Source organism: Oncorhynchus gorbuscha, linkage group LG11 (assembly GCF_021184085.1).
Source record: "Oncorhynchus gorbuscha isolate QuinsamMale2020 ecotype Even-year linkage group LG11, OgorEven_v1.0, whole genome shotgun sequence".
NCBI lineage: Eukaryota > Metazoa > Chordata > Actinopteri > Salmoniformes > Salmonidae > Oncorhynchus > Oncorhynchus gorbuscha.
The window spans coordinates 3623677-3643511 of NC_060183.1; the positions used below are offsets into that span (position 1 = coordinate 3623677).

Below are 19835 nucleotides of genomic sequence, written 5' to 3' on the forward strand. Positions count from 1 at the left end.
TACAGAACAAAATGAGGTCTGTCGGCCCTGTATTACAGAACAAAATGAGGTCTGTCGGCCCTGTATTACAGAACAAAATGAGGTCTGTCGGCCCTGTATTACAGAACAAAATGAGGTCTGTCGGCCCTGTATTACAGAACAAAATGAGGTCTGTCGGCCCTGTATTACAGAACAAAATGAGGTCTGTTGGCCCTGTATTACAGAACAAAATGAGGTCTGTCGGCCCTGTATTACAGAACAAAATGAGGTCTGTCGGCCCTGTATTACAGAACAAAATGAGGTCTGTCGGCCCTGTATTACAGAACAAAATGAGGTCTGTCGGCCCTGTATTACAGAACAAAATGAGGTCTGTTGGCCCTGTTTTAAAGAACAAAATGAGTTAAAGAAAATTATGATAAATAAAAATATATACCAGTTTAATTTAAGGATCAAAAAATGGATCAACAATTTGACAGCTGTGCCATATAAATTGCAAAATAGTTGGGAAGAGATTTTCGATGTAACAATTCCATGGCACATGATTTATGAATTGACACGCAAAACGACGCCGGATTCAAAACTCTGAATTTTTCTACTTAAATTATTATACAATATTCTTGCAACCAACAGAATGATATATTGATATACAACCTTCCCAGCTCTGCTTCTTTGAAGCTAGAATCCACTTCTTAATGAGTTCCGAGAGCCGATCTGTTATCCAACAATTATTATTATCAGTCGTAGTGTTTGCGAATAGCACTGTCTGCGACCATAATCTAACAGTATTTTACCGTCGTGTTTAATTATTCAGGGATCCTTTCTCTTCTCTGTGCTGGAGTTATTTTAAGAATACAAAAGAAGCCATGCACTCTTGACGGGCTATCAGCAGGACAATAGACTCTTACAGAGTTCACCAAATGCTCTGTTTTCTAACCACATCTGGATGGAGCCACAACAAATTACTATGGGAGTAAATATCACTGAATGACAGACATATTGGAATAAAGTAGGCTAATGAAGGCAACACATTATTACTTACAGGAACACCCAAAGTCATTCAACTGTTAAAATAAGATCTTAATTTTAAGATTTGTTATTGGTCAACTATTTCAGCACCGTTTTGCTCTTTCCATTTTCACTGAATCTCCGTATTGGTTAACATACTTTACAGTTAGGGTGTGGAAAATGTTATTAATCATGTTATTTTTGCTCTTCACTCGCAGTCACTTAGTAGCCTACTCCTGTCCCAGTCACGTTGTACAGCGCCGTAACGTGCCTAACGGAAACCCAGAGTGTTTGGTTTTCTGTTTTTATTGGAATAGAAACACCATAATATTAATCAAATTAATGAAGCTACATTTCATCTATCCCATATACTATGTTCTTACAAAAAAAAGGTTTTAAATTCTCTAGTTTAGACAATATTAAAAACAGTCAAATGCTTCTCAAAGATGCCCTGTGGTCATCAAACTAGCACTAACTAGCCTTAATGGCAATAACGGCTGATACTTAAATAACGTGCCATAGAATTCTGCGTCAGCCCACAAGCGACGCAACTTTTAAAGGAAGAACCACTGTAGCAGATCTACACAATAAATCACAAGTGTTTAATCTTCCTGTTGTGTTCGTTTCATGTTAATTAATTATGTGTTGCCGGTCCAAAATGTCCGCCCCATTATAGCTGATTATAAATCCATATATTATCACCTAATGTTAGATCTTTTTATCAACTTACGTTCTTCTGAAACTGCTATTTGCTATTTATGGCCTGTAGGCCTCATTGACCTGAGCTCATACAACTAGTTTTTGAGTAAAAAAAAGCATGACTGTAACAAATACCCAGATGAAACATATTGTGCTATTTATCACAGACTACTTTGAGTCAAAGTTTAACAGGGACTCTCCTTCTCACCAGTGTCATGATCAAAGATATGATCAAGAGCCTCACATACAGTATATCGTTTGGTCATTGTGCTGCTACAGAATGAAATGTGAGCAAGTCCTCAAAACAGCTTTATATACCAGAGCTGTGAGAAAAGTTCTATATATTATTGAAACAATGTTGCGATTGTTTGTGAGAATGCCAACAGGTGTGGTTCTCATGGGGGAAAGATTCTATTGGAAGAAGTTAAATAAAAGGAACTTTGCCTTGAGATGCTTTACCTTTGCCTTAATCCTTACAAATGTCTACCTGATTCAACTGCTGCTCTACCATCTAGTAGTCATACAATGATCTGTTTTAGCTCCATGACTTAGTGTGGCACAGTTAGGATTTGAAGATGTGCTGATAATCTGGTAAGGCCTTGGTCTAATCCTTTCTGTTAAAGATGTTAGTCTGTCCGTCTGGGGCGGTGTGTCTGTATCATCTGGGTCCTAGTTAACACACCACTATCTAGTGGGCTTCTGGACATCTCCGTCTCAGATCCATAGCCCACTGTGTGGTAGAGTGAAGATCAGCGGATGAGGTTTGGAATATATCATCTGGGTCCTAGCTCACTTTTGAAAGAGCAGGAGTACCCCAGGGATCAATGTTGGGACCAATTCCATTCAAATTCACAAAATGTTCAGTTCACTTCCCGAATTGACTAAATTAAATGGAATTCACCCCAGCCCTGTTCAGGATCATTTGGACCTAGGAGGATAATTCTGGAACAATGTCAATCTTCAGGCCTGTTGGTCTGATTGAAAGGAGTTTAGCTCCAGCCTACATTAATCATTAGTCAACTCAGATGCTTACAATGAGACCTTGTTGCTCACTATTAAGTTGTACCCACAGGTAGTCTGTCTAAGAACCTTCCCCAAATTGTCTGGTTATTAGCTAAACATCTTGGAGTAGAATAAAGACCCATAGGGTGCCTCGGTAATGGCACCCTATTCCCTGTATAGTGCACTACTTAGGGAATAGGGTGCCATTTTGGACACAGGCATACTCTTTAACTTGTCTTGGATAGTGTAAAGACCCTCGATGGCTCAAAACCACATTGCAGTATTTACACAGCAGCTATTTTTCTCCATGGTCCAATAAACTGACTGATTTTGGGGTACTATATAAAACAAGGTAGCGTAGGGATGGCAGGTAGCCTAGTGGTTAGAGTATAGGGACGGCAGGTAGCCTAGTGGTTAGAGTGTTGGACTTGTAACTGAAAGGTTGCAAGTTCAGATCCCAGAGCTGACAAGGTACAACTCTGTCGTTCTGCCCCTGAAGAAGGCAGTTAACCCACTGTTCCTAAGCAGTCATTGAAAATAAGAATTTGTCCTTAACTGACTTGCCTAGTAAAATAAAAAAGTGGAGTGTGGTTGCAGATTCTATGTTAATACTATGACAGATTAATCTCTTAAACATGTGACAATACATTTTTTTAAATTGATTTTATTTGATTATCTAACCTCACGATCAATCCTTTCATTCATTCACATATTTTACTCAGAACATTACTCCAGAACGGTGACAGTTTTTAATTTCTCTTTTCATAAAAAATATTTAATAAATATTGACTTTCAAAATATTGCCAGAATTGCAACATCAACACATAATACATCCTCATAACACAAAGGTGGAAAAAGGAAATGAATGAAAAAGGACAGGAAATGAATGTTGCCATGATCTCAGAAAGAGAAAACATGTCCGTCTTTATAGTTGAAACAGAAACTAACGAAGGCTTCCGGCAGCACACAACCAAGCAGGGTCAATGTTTGAGCTAAATTGACTAAATATTTGTAAATAACTTACTTGAAAAATCAACTTGAACATTGTCCAATTGGGTCAACACAACTAAAAACACAAGTTTTATATTTCCTCATTGTCCACCGTTTCTAGATTTATGAAATATCACGTATAATTAATTACAATTGAGTGACATTTTTCCTTCCTAAAAAAATAAAGTATGTTAAGCAGTTTTTCCGTGTTTTAATGGTGTGGGCATATAACGGACATAAAATATATTCATGTGAGTCGACCGCAGCCAATAAGGAAACTGGAAGCTTAAAAAAAAAAAAATGTAGGTGTTTGTTCTCTCCCAAATGGCACCCTATTCACTTTATAGTGCACTACTTTTGACCAGGGCCCATAGGGAATAGGGTGCCATGTGGGACAAGATATACTTGACAACATTATCTGGGTGGAAGTTGACAGAATATGGACACTAACATAAAAGTTACATCGGGTGGTCTATTTATTATAAATTTAGCTAACGAATTGATGTTGCTTCGTAGTATATAACCCCTCAAGAGTCCCAGGGCCCACAATTCATAGTGCTGGTATAAGGATCAGTTTGGCCTTTTCGGATAATGAATACAATTTATATGAACAGGCAGGACCTGATCCTAGATCAGCTCTCTCTTATTCTGAAAGAATGTATGAATTACAGGCCCTGTTCGGTTTGTGCCATCTTGCCAAATCATGCATGCAATGGATTTGATAGCGCAAACCGATCCGGGACTGTTGACCCTCTACCATTCAAGTATGATTTGGTTACATCCCAAATGGCACCCTATTCACTTTATAGTGCACTACTTTTGACCAGGGCCTATAGGGAATAGGGTGCCATGTGGGACAAGTCCTGGGTCTAGCTATGACTTTATGCGTGATTGGCAGATATACTTGTTTTCTGAGTATGTGATTATGAGTGACTTAAGATGCTGCTAAAGGATTTTTGTTCAAATAGTAGTCACAAGGAAAATGTCTGCCACTACACTCAATCTCTGAATCGTTTTACAACCCAAAAGCAACCATTTATTTTGTATTTTGTTTTTATTTCTTCTTCCCCTCTAGTCTGCAAAGTCTAAGCAACAATGGTAGAATCATAAACTGTAGAGTCATAGAATCAACAATGGATGCTGTAGAATCATAAACAAAACAACAATAACAACAACAAATATTTCAGGCAAAAAAAAAAGAAGCATTTTTTTGGGGGGCATTTTGTAAAATAAAAAACATGTTCACTATCAAAAAAAGAAACTAAGCTGTAAAAACCTTACATCTAGAGACAGAACATATAAATAAAAAGGAATGATATCTTAAGGCTCTTGATTATTATTTAAGTTAATAAATCAAATATACACAATGATTAATAAAAAATAAATGTACATATCTACACATTCTAAACAGACACAAATTCTTCATATTGCAACTGCTGACATCGACCCCACCCGCCCAAATAAATCATTCTAAAGTTGTATTTATTTTTGGTTTAATTTCATGACATTGCAATGAAACTGAAAAGGCAAAACAAAACTAGTTTATACCTACTAGAGAGAGAGAAATACATTAAACCAATGCGTGTCTGAAATAGCCCCCTATTCCCTACATAGTGCACTACTTTAGACCAGGGCCCATAAGGGCTCTGCTCAAAAGTAGTGCGTCATTTAGGGAATTAGGTGTCGCGTTGAAATGTGAAAACACAACACCCTCTTATCCTGCCAACCAAAGCAACCTGCTCTGCCAGTGTAGCCAGCTAGCATTAAATGATCAGGAGTAACAGCTAAAACAGCAACCTACTCCCTACAATGTACACTTGGCCCATAGGGCTCTGGTCAAAAGCAGTGCACTAAATAGAGAACAGGGTACTACATCTGACGTACCACTCATTATATCCAAAATAAAACAACCTTGTAGTCACAGAATAATGACCTAACAGTTTAGGAACTACAAAACTACAAATCCCAGAACATCCACCTGGTCCTCTTCAGCATGATCAAAGGGTTTGGTTGCACGGCAACACTGTCCACAGAACGTGTCAGAAGGACCACGTTGCCGGGGTGACCATAAAGTCCAGGAAGGGGAATTCTTTACACAGCGTTTATTTCCTGCCTCCAATGTCACTTCCTGCTATACGATGTAGTCCATCCTGTTCATGCTGTGTGCCGTCTCCAGGGCTCTGTTGTCCTGTTTATTAGTCCAGTGTTTGGAGCTGGGCTGCACCGGGGTCCTGCCGTCCCCTTCGTTGGGCCCGTTGGCCCCCAGGCCTCCATTGAGGCCCCAGTCTTCCCGCTCCACCAGTGTGTAGGCGGGTTGTTTGGCTGGAACCGCAAAGCGTCCTTTGTTCCCCATGTGTCTCTCTTTATCGTTGTCCTCCTCCCCCTCCGGGGGGTGGTGTGTCCGTACCTTGGCGATGATCGAGTTCTTATCCTCGTAGTCCTTGATGGCCACCGATGTTGTAAGATGGCCGCCGCCTCCGGCGTGTTTCTCGTTGATCGGGTTCTTGATCTGGTTGAGCTGCTCACGCACGTTGTTGGTTGTGTTGTCGTCGGTTGCCGCGGACGACAAGGCTCCGTTGCCATGGTGACTGCCACGTTTCCGACGGCGACGCACGCAGTAGAGGAAGACCGAGACCAACGCCAGGATCCAGAGGAGAATGAAGACAGAGGACAGCAAGGGTACTAGGTAGTCTGGATAGGAGAGAAACAGGAATTCATCAACCATTTCATTGTCAAGAAAGTCTGTCCTAAAATATAGAAACGTCAACATAGAGACTGTTTCCTCCTACTAAAGGTTATAAACGTCAACATAAAGACTGTTTCCTCCTACTAAAGGTTATAAACGTCAACATAGAGACTGTTTCCTCCTACTAAAGGTTATAAACGTCAACATAAAGACTGTTTCTAAAGGTTATAAACGTCAACATAAAGACTGTTTCTAAAGGTTATAAACATCAACATAAAGACTGTTTCTAAAGGTTATAAACATCAACATAAAGACTGTTTCTAAAGGTTATAAACGTCAACATAAAGACTGTTTCTAAAGGTTATAAACATCAACATAAAGACTGTTTCTAAAGGTTATAAACGTCAACATAAAGACTGCTTCCTCCTCCTAAAGGTTATAAACGTCAACATAAAGACTGTTTCCTCCTACTAAAGGTTATAAACGTCAACATAAAGACTGTTTCCTCCTCCTAAAGGTTATAAACGTCAACATAAAGACTGTTTCCTCCTACTAAAGGTTATAAACGTCAACATAAAGACTGTTTCCTCCTACTAAAGGTTATAAACGTCAACATAAAGACTGTTTCCTCCTACTAAAGGTTATAAACGTCAACATAAAGACTGTTTCCTCCTACTAAAGGTTATAAACGTCAACATAAAGACTGTTTCCTCCTACTAAAGGTTATAAACGTCAACATAAAGACTGTTTCTAAAGGTTATAAACTCCATAAAGACTAAAGGTTATAAACGTCAACATAGAGACTGTTTCCTCCTACTAAAGGTTATAAACGTCAACATAAAGACTGTTTCCTCCTCCTAAAGGTTATAAACGTCAACATAAAGACTGTTTCCTCCTCCTAAAGGTTATAAACGTCAACATAAAGACTTTCTAAAGGTTATAAACGTCAACATAGAGACTGTTTCCTCCTACTAAAGGTTATAAACATCAACATAAAGACTGTTTCCTCCTACTAAAGGTTATAAACGTCAACATAAAGACTGTTTCCTCCTACTAAAGGTTATAAACGTCAACATAAAGACTGTTTCCTCCTACTAAAGGTTATAAACGTCAACATAAAGACTGTTTCTAAAGGTTATAAACATCAACATAAAGACTGTTTCTAAAGGTTATAAACATCAACATAAAGACTGTTTCTAAAGGTTATAAACATCAACATAAAGACTGTTTCTAAAGGTTATAAACATCAACATAAAGACTGTTTCTAAAGGTTATAAACGTCAACATAAAGACTGTTTCTAAAGGTTATAAACATCAACATAAAGACTGTTTCTAAAGGTTATAAACATCAACATAGAGACTGTTTCTAAAGGTTATAAACGTCAACATAAAGACTGTTTCCTCCTCCTAAAGGTCTCGCTCATCTCTTCTGTCTCCTCTTCCTCACTCCATCTCTACTCCTGGCCAAGTTCCAAAACATTTCCACATGAATGAAATCCTGCAGCTCAAGGCTGTTCGCCCTGCATTCCATTAATGATAGAGAGGACTGGACCTACGAGCCCTGGTCAAAAGTAGTGCACTTAATAGGGGATAGGGTGTAATTTAGGACTGGACCTACGAGCCCTGGTCAAAAGTAGTACACTTAATAGGGAATAGGGTGTAATTTAGGACTGGTTTTTCCATGAACGTGTAGAGGGTTAGAACAGTTCCTCATAGTTTCAGTCCTTTTCCTCTCTTCCTCATCTCTTCCATCCTTCCTCATCTCTTCCTCATCTCTTCCTCATCTCTTCCATCCTTCCTCATCTCTTCCATCCTTCCTCATCTCTTCCATCCTTCCTCATCTCTTCCATCCTTCCCCATCTCTTCCATCCTTCCTCATCTCTTCCATCCTTCCTCATCTCTTCCTCATCTCTTCCCCATCTCTTCCTCATCTCTTCCATCCTTCCTCATCTCTTCCATCCTTCCTCATCTCTTCCATCCTTCCTCATCTCTTCCATCCTTCCTCATCTCTTCCATCCTTCCTCATCTCTTCCATCCTTCCTCATCTCTTCCATCCTTCCTCATCTCTTCCATCCTTCCTCATCTCTTCCATCCTTCCTCATCTCTTCCATCCTTCCTCATCTCTTCCATCCTTCCTCATCTCTTCCATCCTTCCTCATCTCTTCCATCCTTCCTCATCTCTTCCATCCTTCCTCATCTCTTCCATCCTTCCTCATCTCTTCCATCCTTCCTCATCTCTTCCATCCTTCCTCATTTCTTCCATCCTTCCTACTACAAGTGCAGTTCAAAAGAGCGACAGACCGACAAGAGACCAGCAGAGAGACCGAGACAGAGAGCAAGAGACCGAGACACCGAAAGAGAGACCAGCAGAGAGAGACCGAGACCGAAAGAGAGACCAGCAGAGAGAGACCGAGACACCGAAAGAGAGACCAGCAGAGAGAGACCGAGACAGAGAGCAAGAGACCGAGACACCGAAAGAGAGACCAGCAGAGAGAGAGACCAAGACAGAGAGCAAGAGACCGAGACACCGAAAGAGAGACCAGCAGACCGAGACACCGAAAGAGAGACCAGCAGACCGAGACACCGAAAGAGAGACCAGCAGACCGAGACAGAGAGCAAGAGACCGAGACACCGAAAGAGAGACCAGCAGACCGAGACAGAGAGCAAGAGACCGAGACACCGAAAGAGAGACCAGCAGACCGAGACAGAGAGCGAGAGACCGAGACACCGAAAGAGAGACCAGCAGACCGAGACAGAGAGCGAGAGACCGAGACACCGAAAGAGAGACCAGCAGACCGAGACAGAGAGCGAGAGACCGAGACACCGAAAGAGAGACCAGCAGACCGAGACAGAGAGCGAGAGACCGAGACACCGAAAGAGAGACCAGCAGACCGAGACAGAGAGCAAGAGACCGAGACACCAAAAGAGAGACCAGCAGACCGAGACAGAGAGCAAGAGACCGAGACACCGAAAGAGAGACCAGCAGAGAGAGACCGAGACACCGAAAGAGAGACCAGCAGACCGAGACAGAGAGCGAGAGACCGAGACACCGAAAGAGAGACCAGCAGACCGAGACAGAGAGCAAGAGACCGAGACACCGAAAGAGAGACCAGCAGACCGAGACAGAGAGCAAGAGACCGAGACACCGAAAGAGAGACCAGCAGAGAGAGACCGAGACACCGAAAGAGAGACCAGCAGACCGAGACAGAGAGCAAGAGACCGAGACACCGAAAGAGAGACCAGCAGACCGAGACCGAGACACCGAAAGAGAGACCAGCAGACCGAGACAGAGAGCGAGAGACCGAGACACCGAAAGAGAGACCAACAGACCGAGACAGAGAGCAAGAGACCGAGACACCGAAAGAGAGACCAGCAGAGAGAGACTGAGACACCGAAAGAGAGACCAGCAGACCGAGACAGAGAGCGAGAGACTGAGACACCGAAAGAGAGACCAGCAGAGAGAGACTGAGACACCGAAAGAGAGACCAGCAGACCGAGACAGAGAGCAAGAGCAGCCTGATCATAAACAACAGTTGTGGTGCTTACCAATTTGCCTGTGTGTGTGTGTGTGTGTGTGTGTGTGTGTGTGTGTGTGTGTGTGTGTGTGTGTGTGTGTGTGTGTGTGTGTGTGTGTGTGTGTGTGTGTGTGTGTGTGTGTGTGTGTGTGTGTGTGTGTGTGTGTGTGTTAGAGGTAGTGTGTGTTTCTCAGTCAGTGGAGGTTTTGTCGCAAAACTAAGACCGTCGCCGAAACAAAGACGTTCGGAGGAGTTGTTCTGCGGAGTTACTCAAGGAAGGATTAGAGGAGGGCTTCACATCACTCTCTCCCTCGAGTATCTTACCTGGTTATTTACACATTCTCATATTGCCCTTTTGAAGCTTTGCCAACTGTGTGTGTTTTCTATACCTGTTCGCACCTGTCCATGTCGGCTCCCTACAGACGCTGCCCTTGGCTGCAACCTTTCTAATGTAGTGTACCCTGCGAGCACAACCCACGTGGCATTATGGGTCTCTGGCAGCGTTTGGAACTCCTGATCTGCAGTCAAGAACGCCGAGTTCATGTCAGCCTTAGCTGCACTTCAGTCCCTTGACCTTCTGGCCCTGACAGGGACATGGACCACCCAGGGGAACACTGCTAGTCCAGCTGCTCTCTCTTCATCTGACTTATGTTTTCTCTCATAGTCGTCAGAGATGATCTGGTGGTCGCCGGCGGTGGCACAGGGCTACTCATTTCTCCTAACTGGAGATTTTCTCTTTTCTCTCTCGGTCACCTGTCCGTCGCGTCAGTTGAATTCTATGCCGTCGCTGTCACTTGTTCACTCACTGTCATCTATCGCCCACCAGGTGTCTTTGGACAGTTCCTCAATGAACGTAACACCTCGATAAGCTAGTTTCCTGACGATGGCTCACCTCTCTTCGTACTTGGCGACTCCAACCTCCCGACCTTTGATTCATTTCTTTAAAACCCCTCCTTGCCTCTTGACCTCACTCATTCACTCAGCCTATTGAGTCCACTGGTCCCAGTCAACCTATTGAGTCCACTGGTCCCAGTCATTCACTCAGCCTATTGAGTCCACTGGTCCCACTCATTCACTCAGCCTATTGAGTCCACTGGTCCCATTCATTCACTCAGCCTATTGAGTCCACTGGTCCCATTCACTCAGCCTATTGAGTCCACTGGTCCCAGTCATTCACTCAGCCTATTGAGTCCACTGGTCCCAGTCATTCACTCAGCCTATTGAGTCCACTGGTCCCAGTCATTCACTCAGCCTATTGAGTCCACTGGTCTCATTCACTCAGCCTATTGAGTCCACTGGTCCCAGTCATTCACTCAGCCTATTGAGTCCACTGGTCCCAGTCATTCACTCAGCCTATTGAGTCCACTGGTCCCAGTCATTCACTCAGCCTATTGAGTCCACTGGTCCCAGTCATTCACTCAGCCTATTGAGTCCACTGGTCCCAGTCATTCACTCAGCCTATTGAGTCCACTGGTCCCAGTCATTCACTCAGCCTATTGAGTCCACTGGTCCCAGTCCTTCACTCAGCCTATTGAGTCCACTGGTCCCACTCCTTCACTCAGCCTATTGAGTCCACTGGTCCCAGTCATTCACTCAGCCTATTGAGTCCACTGGTCCCAGTCATTCACTCAGCCTATTGAGTCCACTGGTCCCAGTCATTCACTCAGCCTATTGAGTCCACTGGTCCCACTCCTTCACTCAGCCTCCCACTGGTCTCATTCACTCAGCCTATTGAGTCCACTGGTCCCAGTCATTCACTCAGCCTATTGAGTCCACTGGTCCCACTCCTTCACTCAGCCTATTGAGTCCACTGGTCCCAGTCATTCACTCAGCCTATTGAGTCCACTGGTCCCAGTCATTCACTCAGCCTATTGAGTCCACTGGTCCCAGTCATTCACTCAGCCTATTGAGTCCTCTACTCATTCACTCAGCCTATTGAGTCCACTGGTCCCCCTCATTCACTCAGCCTATTGAGTCCTCTACTCATTCACTCAGCCTATTGAGTCCACTGGTCTCATTCACTCAGCCTATTGAGTCCTCTACTCATTCACTCAGCCTATTGAGTCCACTGGTCTCATTCACTCAGCCTATTGAGTCCACTGGTCTCATTCACTCAGCCTATTGAGTCCACTGGTCTCATTCACTCAGCCTATTGAGTCCACTTACCCTCCCTACCTTCAGGCTATGATCAAACCCTACAGCCCAACCCAAGTACTCCGTTCTGCCACCTCAGGTCTCTTGGCCCTCACAACCCTACGGGAGGGCAGCTCCTGCCCAACCCAAGCTCTTATCTGTCCTGGTACCTCAATGGTGGAACCATCTTCCCCTGAAGCTAGGACAGCAGAGTCCCTGTCCATCTTCCCCCTGAAGCTAGGACAGCAGAGTCCCTGTCCATCTTCCCCCTGAAGCTAGGACAGCAGAGTCCCTGTCCATCTAGGACAGCAGAGTCCCTGTCCATCTTCCCCCTGAAGCTAGGACAGCAGAGTCCCTGTCCATCTTCCCCCTGAAGCTGGGACAGCAGAGTCCCTGTCCATCTAGGACAGCAGAGTCTCTGCCCATCTTCCCCCTGAAGCTAGGACAGCAGAGTCTCTGCCCATCTTCCCCCTGAAGCTAGGACAGCAGAGTCTCTGCCCATCTTCCCCCTGAAGCTAGGACAGCAGAGTCCCTGTCCATCTTCCCCCTGAAGCTAGGACAGCAGAGTCCCTGTCCATCTAGGACAGCAGAGTCCCTGTCCATCTAGGACAGCAGAGTCCCTGTCAATCTTCCCCCTGAAGCTAGGACAGCAGAGTCCCTGTCCATCTTCCCCCTGAAGCTAGGACAGCAGAGTCCCTGTCCATCTTCCCCCTGAAGCTAGGACAGCAGAGTCCCTGTCCATCTTCCCCCCTGAAGCTAGGACAGCAGAGTCCCTGTCCATCTAGGACAGCAGAGTCCCTGTCCATCTTCCCCCTGAAGCTAGGACAGCAGAGTCCCTGTCCATCTACCCCCCTGAAGCTAGGACAGCAGAGTCCCTGTCCATCTTCCCCCTGAAGCTAGGACAGCAGAGTCCCTGTCCATCTTCCCAGAAGCTAGGACAGCAGAGTCCCTGTCCATCTTCCCCTGAAGCTAGGACAGCAGAGACCCTGTCCAGGACAGCAGAGTCCATCTAGGACAGCAGAGTCCCCTAGGACAGCAGAGTCCATCTAGGACAGCAGAGTCACTGTCCATCTTCCCCCTGAAGCTAGGACAGCAGAGTCCCTGTCCATCTTCCCCTGAAGCTAGGACAGCAGAGTCTCTGTCCATCTTCCCCCTGAAGCTAGGACAGCAGAGTCCCTGTCCATCTTCCCCTTTAGCTAGGACAGCAGTGTCAGAGTCCTGTCCATCTTCCCCCTGAAGCTAGGACAGCAGTGTCCCTGTCCATCTTCCCCTGAAGCTAGGACAGCAGAGTCCCTGTCCATCTAGGACAGCAGAGTCCCTGTCCATCTAGGACAGCAGAGTCCCTGTCCATCTAGGACAGCAGAGTCCCTGTCCATCTAGGACAGCAGAGTCCCTGTCCATCTTCCCCCTGAAGCTAGGACAGCAGAGTCCCTGTCCATCTTCTGAAAAACATCTGAAACCCGACCTCTACAAACAGTACCTTAAATGATCCTCCTCCTCACCTCAACCCCCCAAAAGAATACAAAATAAACACTTAACCAGCACCTGGCCCCACCCCACCCTTCTAGCTGACTCTACTGATAGCTACGTTATGGAGGTCAGATTTAATTTCTATGTCTGTGATAGCTTGGTGAGACAACCACTTATCTTCAGATGAATGCATTAACTTTAAGTAGCTCTGGATTAGAGCGTCTGCTAAATGACTAGCATGTACGTGTGTGTGTGTGTGTGTGTGTGTGTGTGTGTGTGTGTGTGTGTGTGTGTGTGTGTGTGTGTGTGTGTGTGTGTGTGTGTGTGTGTGTGTGTGTGTGTGTGTGTGTGTGTGTGTGTGTGTGTGTGTGTGTGTGTGTGTGTGTGTGTTGTACCTGTCTGGCTGTGTGTGTGTGTGTGTGTGTGTGTTTTGTACCTGTCTGGCTGTGTGTGTGTGTGTGTGTGTGTTTTGTACCTGTCTGGCTGTGTGTGTGTGTGTGTGTGTGTTTTGTACCTGTCTGGCTGTGTGTGTGTGTGTGTGTGTTTTGTACCTGTCTGGCTGTGTGTGTGTGTGTGTTTTGTACCTGTCTGGCTGTGTGTGTGTGTGTGTTTTGTACCTGTCTGGCTGTGTGTGTGTGTGTGTTTTGTACCTGTCTGGCTGTGTGTGTGTGTGTGTGTGTACCTGTCTGGCTGTGTGTGTGTGTGTGTGTGTGTACCTGTCTGGCTGTGTGTGTGTGTGTGTGTGTGTACCTGTCTGGCTGTGTGTGTGTGTGTGTGTGTGTACCTGTCTGGCTGTGTGTGTGTGTGTGTGTGTGTACCTGTCTGGCTGTGTGTGTGTGTGTGTGTGTGTACCTGTCTGGCTGTGTGTGTGTGTGTGTGTGTGTGTGTGTGTGTGTGTGTGTGTGTGTGTGTGTGTGTGTGTGTGTGTGTGTGTGTGTGTGTGTGTGTGTGTGTGTGTGTGTGTGTGTGTGTGTGTGTGTGTGTGTGTGTGTGTGAATCGTACCCGTCTGGCTGGCACTAGGCCTCCGCTGCACACGGACCTTGGCGATGGCGCTGATGATGCTGTTGTTGCCATGGTGTTTAGACACCAGATCGGCGAGCCTATCTGTTATCTCCTTTATAGGGGATCTGTCCATCGGGTGGGCCTCTGTGTACTGAAGAGAGAGAGAGAGGGGGGGGTTATACTGGTTGGGTATCTGTTAGGTCATTTATAGGATAGCTGTATCTTCTGTGTACTGAAGAGAGAGAGAGGGGGGTTATACTGGTTGGGTATCTGTTAGGTCATTTATAGGATAGCTGTATCTTCTGTGTACTGAAGAGAGAGAGAGGGGGGGGGTTATACTGGTTGGGTATCTGTTAGGTCATTTATAGGATAGCTGTATCTTCTGTGTACTGAAGAGAGAGAGAGGGGGTTATACTGGTTGGGTATCTGTTAGGTCATTTATAGGATAGCTGTATCTTCTGTGTACTGAAGAGAGAGAGAGAGGGGGTTATACTGGTTGGGTATCTGTTAGGTCATTTATAGGATAGCTGTATCTTCTGTGTACTGAAGAGAGAGAGAGGGGGGGGGGTTATACTGGTTGGGTATCTGTTAGGTCATTTATAGGATAGCTGTATCTTCTGTGTACTGAAGAGAGAGAGAGAGGGGGTTATACTGGTTGGGTATCTGTTAGGTCATTTATAGGATAGCTGTATCTTCTGTGTACTGAAGAGAGAGAGAGGGGGGGTTATACTGGTTGGGTATCTGTTAGGTCATTTATAGGATAACTTGGACTTTCTGCCTGTGCAACTTGGGTGCTTACATCATAATATAATTTACATTTACATTTAAGTCATTTAGCAGACGCTCTTATCCAGAGCGACTTACAAATTGATAAAACGTATAACTTGGACTTTCTGCCTGTGCGACTTGGGTGCTTACATCATAATATAATAAAACGTATAACTTGGACTTTCTGCCTGTGCGACTTGGGTGCTTACATCATAATATAATAAAACGTATAACTTGGACTTTCTGCCTGTGCGACTTGGGTGCTTACATCATAATATAATAAAACGTATAACTTGAACTTTCTGCCTGTGCGACTTGGGTGCTTACATCATAATATAATGAAACGTATAACTTGGACTTTCTGCCTGTGCGACTTGGGTGCTTACATCATAATATAATAAAACGTATAACTTGGACTTTCTGCCTGTGCGACTTGGGTGCTTACATCATAATATAATAAAACGTATAACTTGGACTTTCTGCCGGTGCGACTTGGGTGCTTACATCATAATATAATAAAACGTATAACTTGGACTTTCTGCCTATGCGACTTGGGTGCATACATCATAATATAATAAAACGTATAACTTGGACTTTCTGCCTGTGCGACTTGGGTGCTTACATCATAATATAATAAAACGTATAACTTGGACTTTCTGCCTGTGCGACTTGGGTGCTTACATCATAATATAATAAAACGTATAACTTGGACTTTCTGCCTGTGCGACTTGGGTGCTTACATCATAATATAAGTGTGCGCTGCAATGTCACAAGGATAATTTAACTTAGAGAAAGCCTTTTCATTGTTAACATTATTTTTTTTCTGATTACTCTCGCAAGTCTTGGAATACTAACTAATGTCTGTTGGGAGTCACCGTGTCCATCCCTACAACACACAGGGAAAAGTGTTTCTGCTTCATCGGGGCCCGTATTCATAATAAGAGGAGCTGATCTAGGCTCAGGTCCCCATCGCCATTTCATTTTACTTCGTTATGAGCTAAAAAGGCAAACACCTGATTCTAGATCAGCAGGAGACACTTTACGAATACAGGCCCAGAAAACAGACTGAAAGAAAAGGGGAAAGGGTCATTGGAGGTCTTGATATACCGCGTCTACAGATTTATGTTTATCAGATTAAAATGGTTGTTGTTGTTGTTGTTTTCTGGCTTCAGCGAAACACTGAATCTCACAACAGCCAGCCAGCGTATCTAATCTGAAACTATTATCCGGAGTACGGTGACAAATACAATTATATAGAACACAAATTGTAAAATCATGCATGCCGGTCTATGGCGTAACCAGGCCGGTCCAGAGTAGTGTGAACCGCCTAAGTTTTAGATGCACTATTGTTAAGTGACTGTCCCACTGGATGTCTGGATGTCATAAGGTGAATGCACCAATTTGTAAGTCGCTCTGGATAAGAGCGTCTGCTAAATGACTTAAATGTAAATGTAAATGTAAAAGGCAGACTTATGAAGACTAAGTGAGATCCTTAATGCTTCACTTTACAGTCGTGGTCAAACGTTTGGAGACATAAATATTAATTTTCACAAAGTTCGCTGCTTCAGTGTCTTTAGATATTTTTGTCAGATGTTACTATGGATACTGAAGTATAATTACAAGCATTTCATAAAGTGTCAAAGGCTTTTATTGGCAACAACTGCAGTGTTGACCCTTATTTTTCAAAACCTCTGCAAACCACCCTGGCATGGTGTCAATTAACTTCTGGGCCACATCCTGACTGATGGCAGCCCATTCTTGCATAATCAATGCTTGGAGTATGTCAGAATTTGTGGGTTTTTGTTTGTCCACCCGCCTCTTGAGGATTGGAGAGAAGTGTCTTCTTTGCTGCCCTTCTTGACACCAGGCCATCCTCCAGAAGTCGTCGACACCTGCCTGCTGCCATGCAAGCTCTGTACTGGTGGTGCCCCGATCCCGCAGCTGAATCAACTTTAGGAGACGGTCCTGGCGCTTGCTGGACTTTCTTGGGCGCCCTGAGGCCTTCTTCACAACAATCGAACCCCTCTCCTTGAAGTCCCTGATGATCTGATAAATGGTTGATTTAGGTGCAATCTTACTGGCAGCAATATCCTTGCCTGTGAAGCCCTTTTTGTGCAAAGCAATGATGACAGCACGTGTTTCTGCGCAGGTAACCATGGTTGACAGAGGAAGAACAATGATTCCAAGCACCACCCTCCTTTTGAAGCTTCCAGTCTGTTATTTGAACTCAATCAGCATGACAGAGGGATCTCCAGCCTTGTCCTCGTCAACACTCTCAACACTGTGTTAACGAGAGAATCACTGACATGTCAGCTGGTCCTTTTGTGGCAGGGCTGAAATGCAGTGGAAATGTTTTTTTTTCGGGATTCAGTCTATTTGCATGGCAAAGAGGGACTTTGCAATTCATCTGATCACACTTCATAACATTCTGCAATATATGCAAATTGCCATCATATAAACTGAGGCAGCAGACTTGGTGAAAATTAATATTTGTGTCATTCTCAAAACTTTTGGCCACGACTGTACATTCTTATTCTTATTTTATTCTTACAGTCCACAGAAATATGTACTTTTGCTTTTAACCCCAACACACACACACACACACACACACACACACACACACACACACACACACACACACACACACACACACACACACACACACACACACACACACACACACACACACACACACACACACACACACACACACACACGTGACAAGATGTGACTTACGATGCTGAGATGGATCTCGTTGCTGGCGGAGGTTGAAGGGTCACAGGTTACGGAAACAGAATACTCAGAGGACACATTATTCAGCACATAGAGTTGTCTCAGCTGCTTACACACTGCCTCGATACTCAGACCCTGGAGAGAGAGAGAGAGGAGAGAGAAGGTTACACACTGCCTCGATACTCAGACCCTGGAGAGAGAGAGGAGAGAGAAAGTTACACACTGCCTCGATACTCAGACCCTGGAGAGAGAGAGAGAGGAGAGAGAAAGTTACACACTGCCTCGATACTCAGACCCTGGAGAGAGAGAGTTACACACTGCCTCGATACTCAGACCCTGGAGAGAGAGAGAGAGAGAAAGTTACACACTGCCTCGATACTCAGACCCTGGAGAGAGAGAGAGAGGAGATACTCAGACCCTGGAGAGAGAGAGAGAGAGATACTCAGAGAAAGTTACACACTGCCTCGATACTCAGACCCTGGAGAGAGAGAGAGGAGAGAGAAAGTTACACACTGCCTCGATACTCAGACCCTGGAGAGAGAGAGAGAGGAGAGAGAAGGTTACACACTGCCTCGATACTCAGACCCTGGAGAGAGAGAGAGGAGAGAGAAAGTTACACACTGCCTCGATACTCAGACCCTGGAGAGAGAGAGAGGAGAGAGAAAGTTACACACTGCCTCGATACTCAGACCCTGGAGAGAGAGAGAGAGAAAGTTACACACTGGAGACAGCGATAGAGAGGGACAGTCTACCTAAACAGAGCAATAATCAAATCATGAGTCATCAAAGTCAAAGGAACTGAATAATATTAAGCAATGCTACAGATGAATGGAATGTAGTGTGGGAATCTACCAAAAAACAATGAGGCAACAACACATTCAATCCCTTTTAGACAACTTCCCGGACAAAACTTTCACTGTAATAATAAAAGGTGTAAACATGGCAGTAGAAAACAAACAGGTCAAATCTACTATCTAACTAACCTAAAAAACTGAAAGGTCAAATCTACTATCTAACCTAACCTAAAAAACTGAAAGGTCAAATCTACTATCTAACCTAACCTAAAAAACTGAAAGGTCAAATCTACTATCTAATCTAAAAAACTGAAAGGTCAAATCTGCTATCTAATCTAAACATTTCCAGCAGACAACTTAAGAAAACGAACAACAATGACAAATGGTTTGATGGAGAACGCCAAAACCTAAGAGAAATTGAAAAATCTATCCAACCAAACCACTTCTCCAGTGTTTTTGCATTGAACATGGGGAAACAGTGTTTAAACCCTTTTACAAAGGGAAGATCTGTGAAGTTATTTGGATTTTTACGAATTATCTTAGAAAGACAGGGTCCTGAAAAAGGGACGAGTCTAGAAACATCAAGGATGATGAATGGAAACAGGATGCAACTGAGCTCAATTTCGAGTCTCATAGCAAAGAGTCTGAATATTATTTTTTTATACATTCGAAAAACATTTCTAAAAACCTATTTTCGATTTGTCATTATCAAAACAAACTTTATTTGTCACAAGTGTAGACTTTACCATGAAATGCTTACTTAACCAACAGTAAAGTTCAAGAAGAGTTAAGAAAATATTTACAAAGTAGACCAAAACAAAAGTAACAATAGGAATAACAAAATTGAGGCTCTATACAGGGTATTACGGTACAGAGTCAATGTGGAGGCTATATATAGGGTATTACGGTACAGAGTCAATGTGGAGGCTATATATAGGGTATTACGGTACAGAGTCAATGTGGAGGCTATATACAGGGTATTACGGTACAGAGTCAATGTGGAGGCTATATACAGGGTGTTACGGTACAGAGTCCATGTGGAGGCTATATACAGGGTA

General features: G+C 44.0%; 1 protein-coding gene across 2 annotated transcripts in view; it reads right to left on the bottom strand.

Annotated features, from left to right (window-relative positions):
• Positions 1–3415: 3415 nt before the first annotated feature.
• LOC124048049 (protein jagged-1b-like) overlaps positions 3416–19835 on the bottom strand; it is a 107334-nt gene continuing 90914 nt past the window's right edge. For both annotated transcript variants that reach the window (XM_046368430.1, XM_046368429.1), the window contains exons 24-26: positions 17987–18118; positions 14483–14633; positions 3416–6366 (exon numbers count right to left, since the gene is read on the bottom strand). In XM_046368430.1, coding sequence (XP_046224386.1) covers positions 5807–6366; positions 14483–14633; positions 17987–18118 — 843 coding nt within the window. In that variant the 3' untranslated portion in view covers positions 3416–5806. The remainder of the gene's footprint in view (positions 6367–14482; positions 14634–17986; positions 18119–19835) is intronic.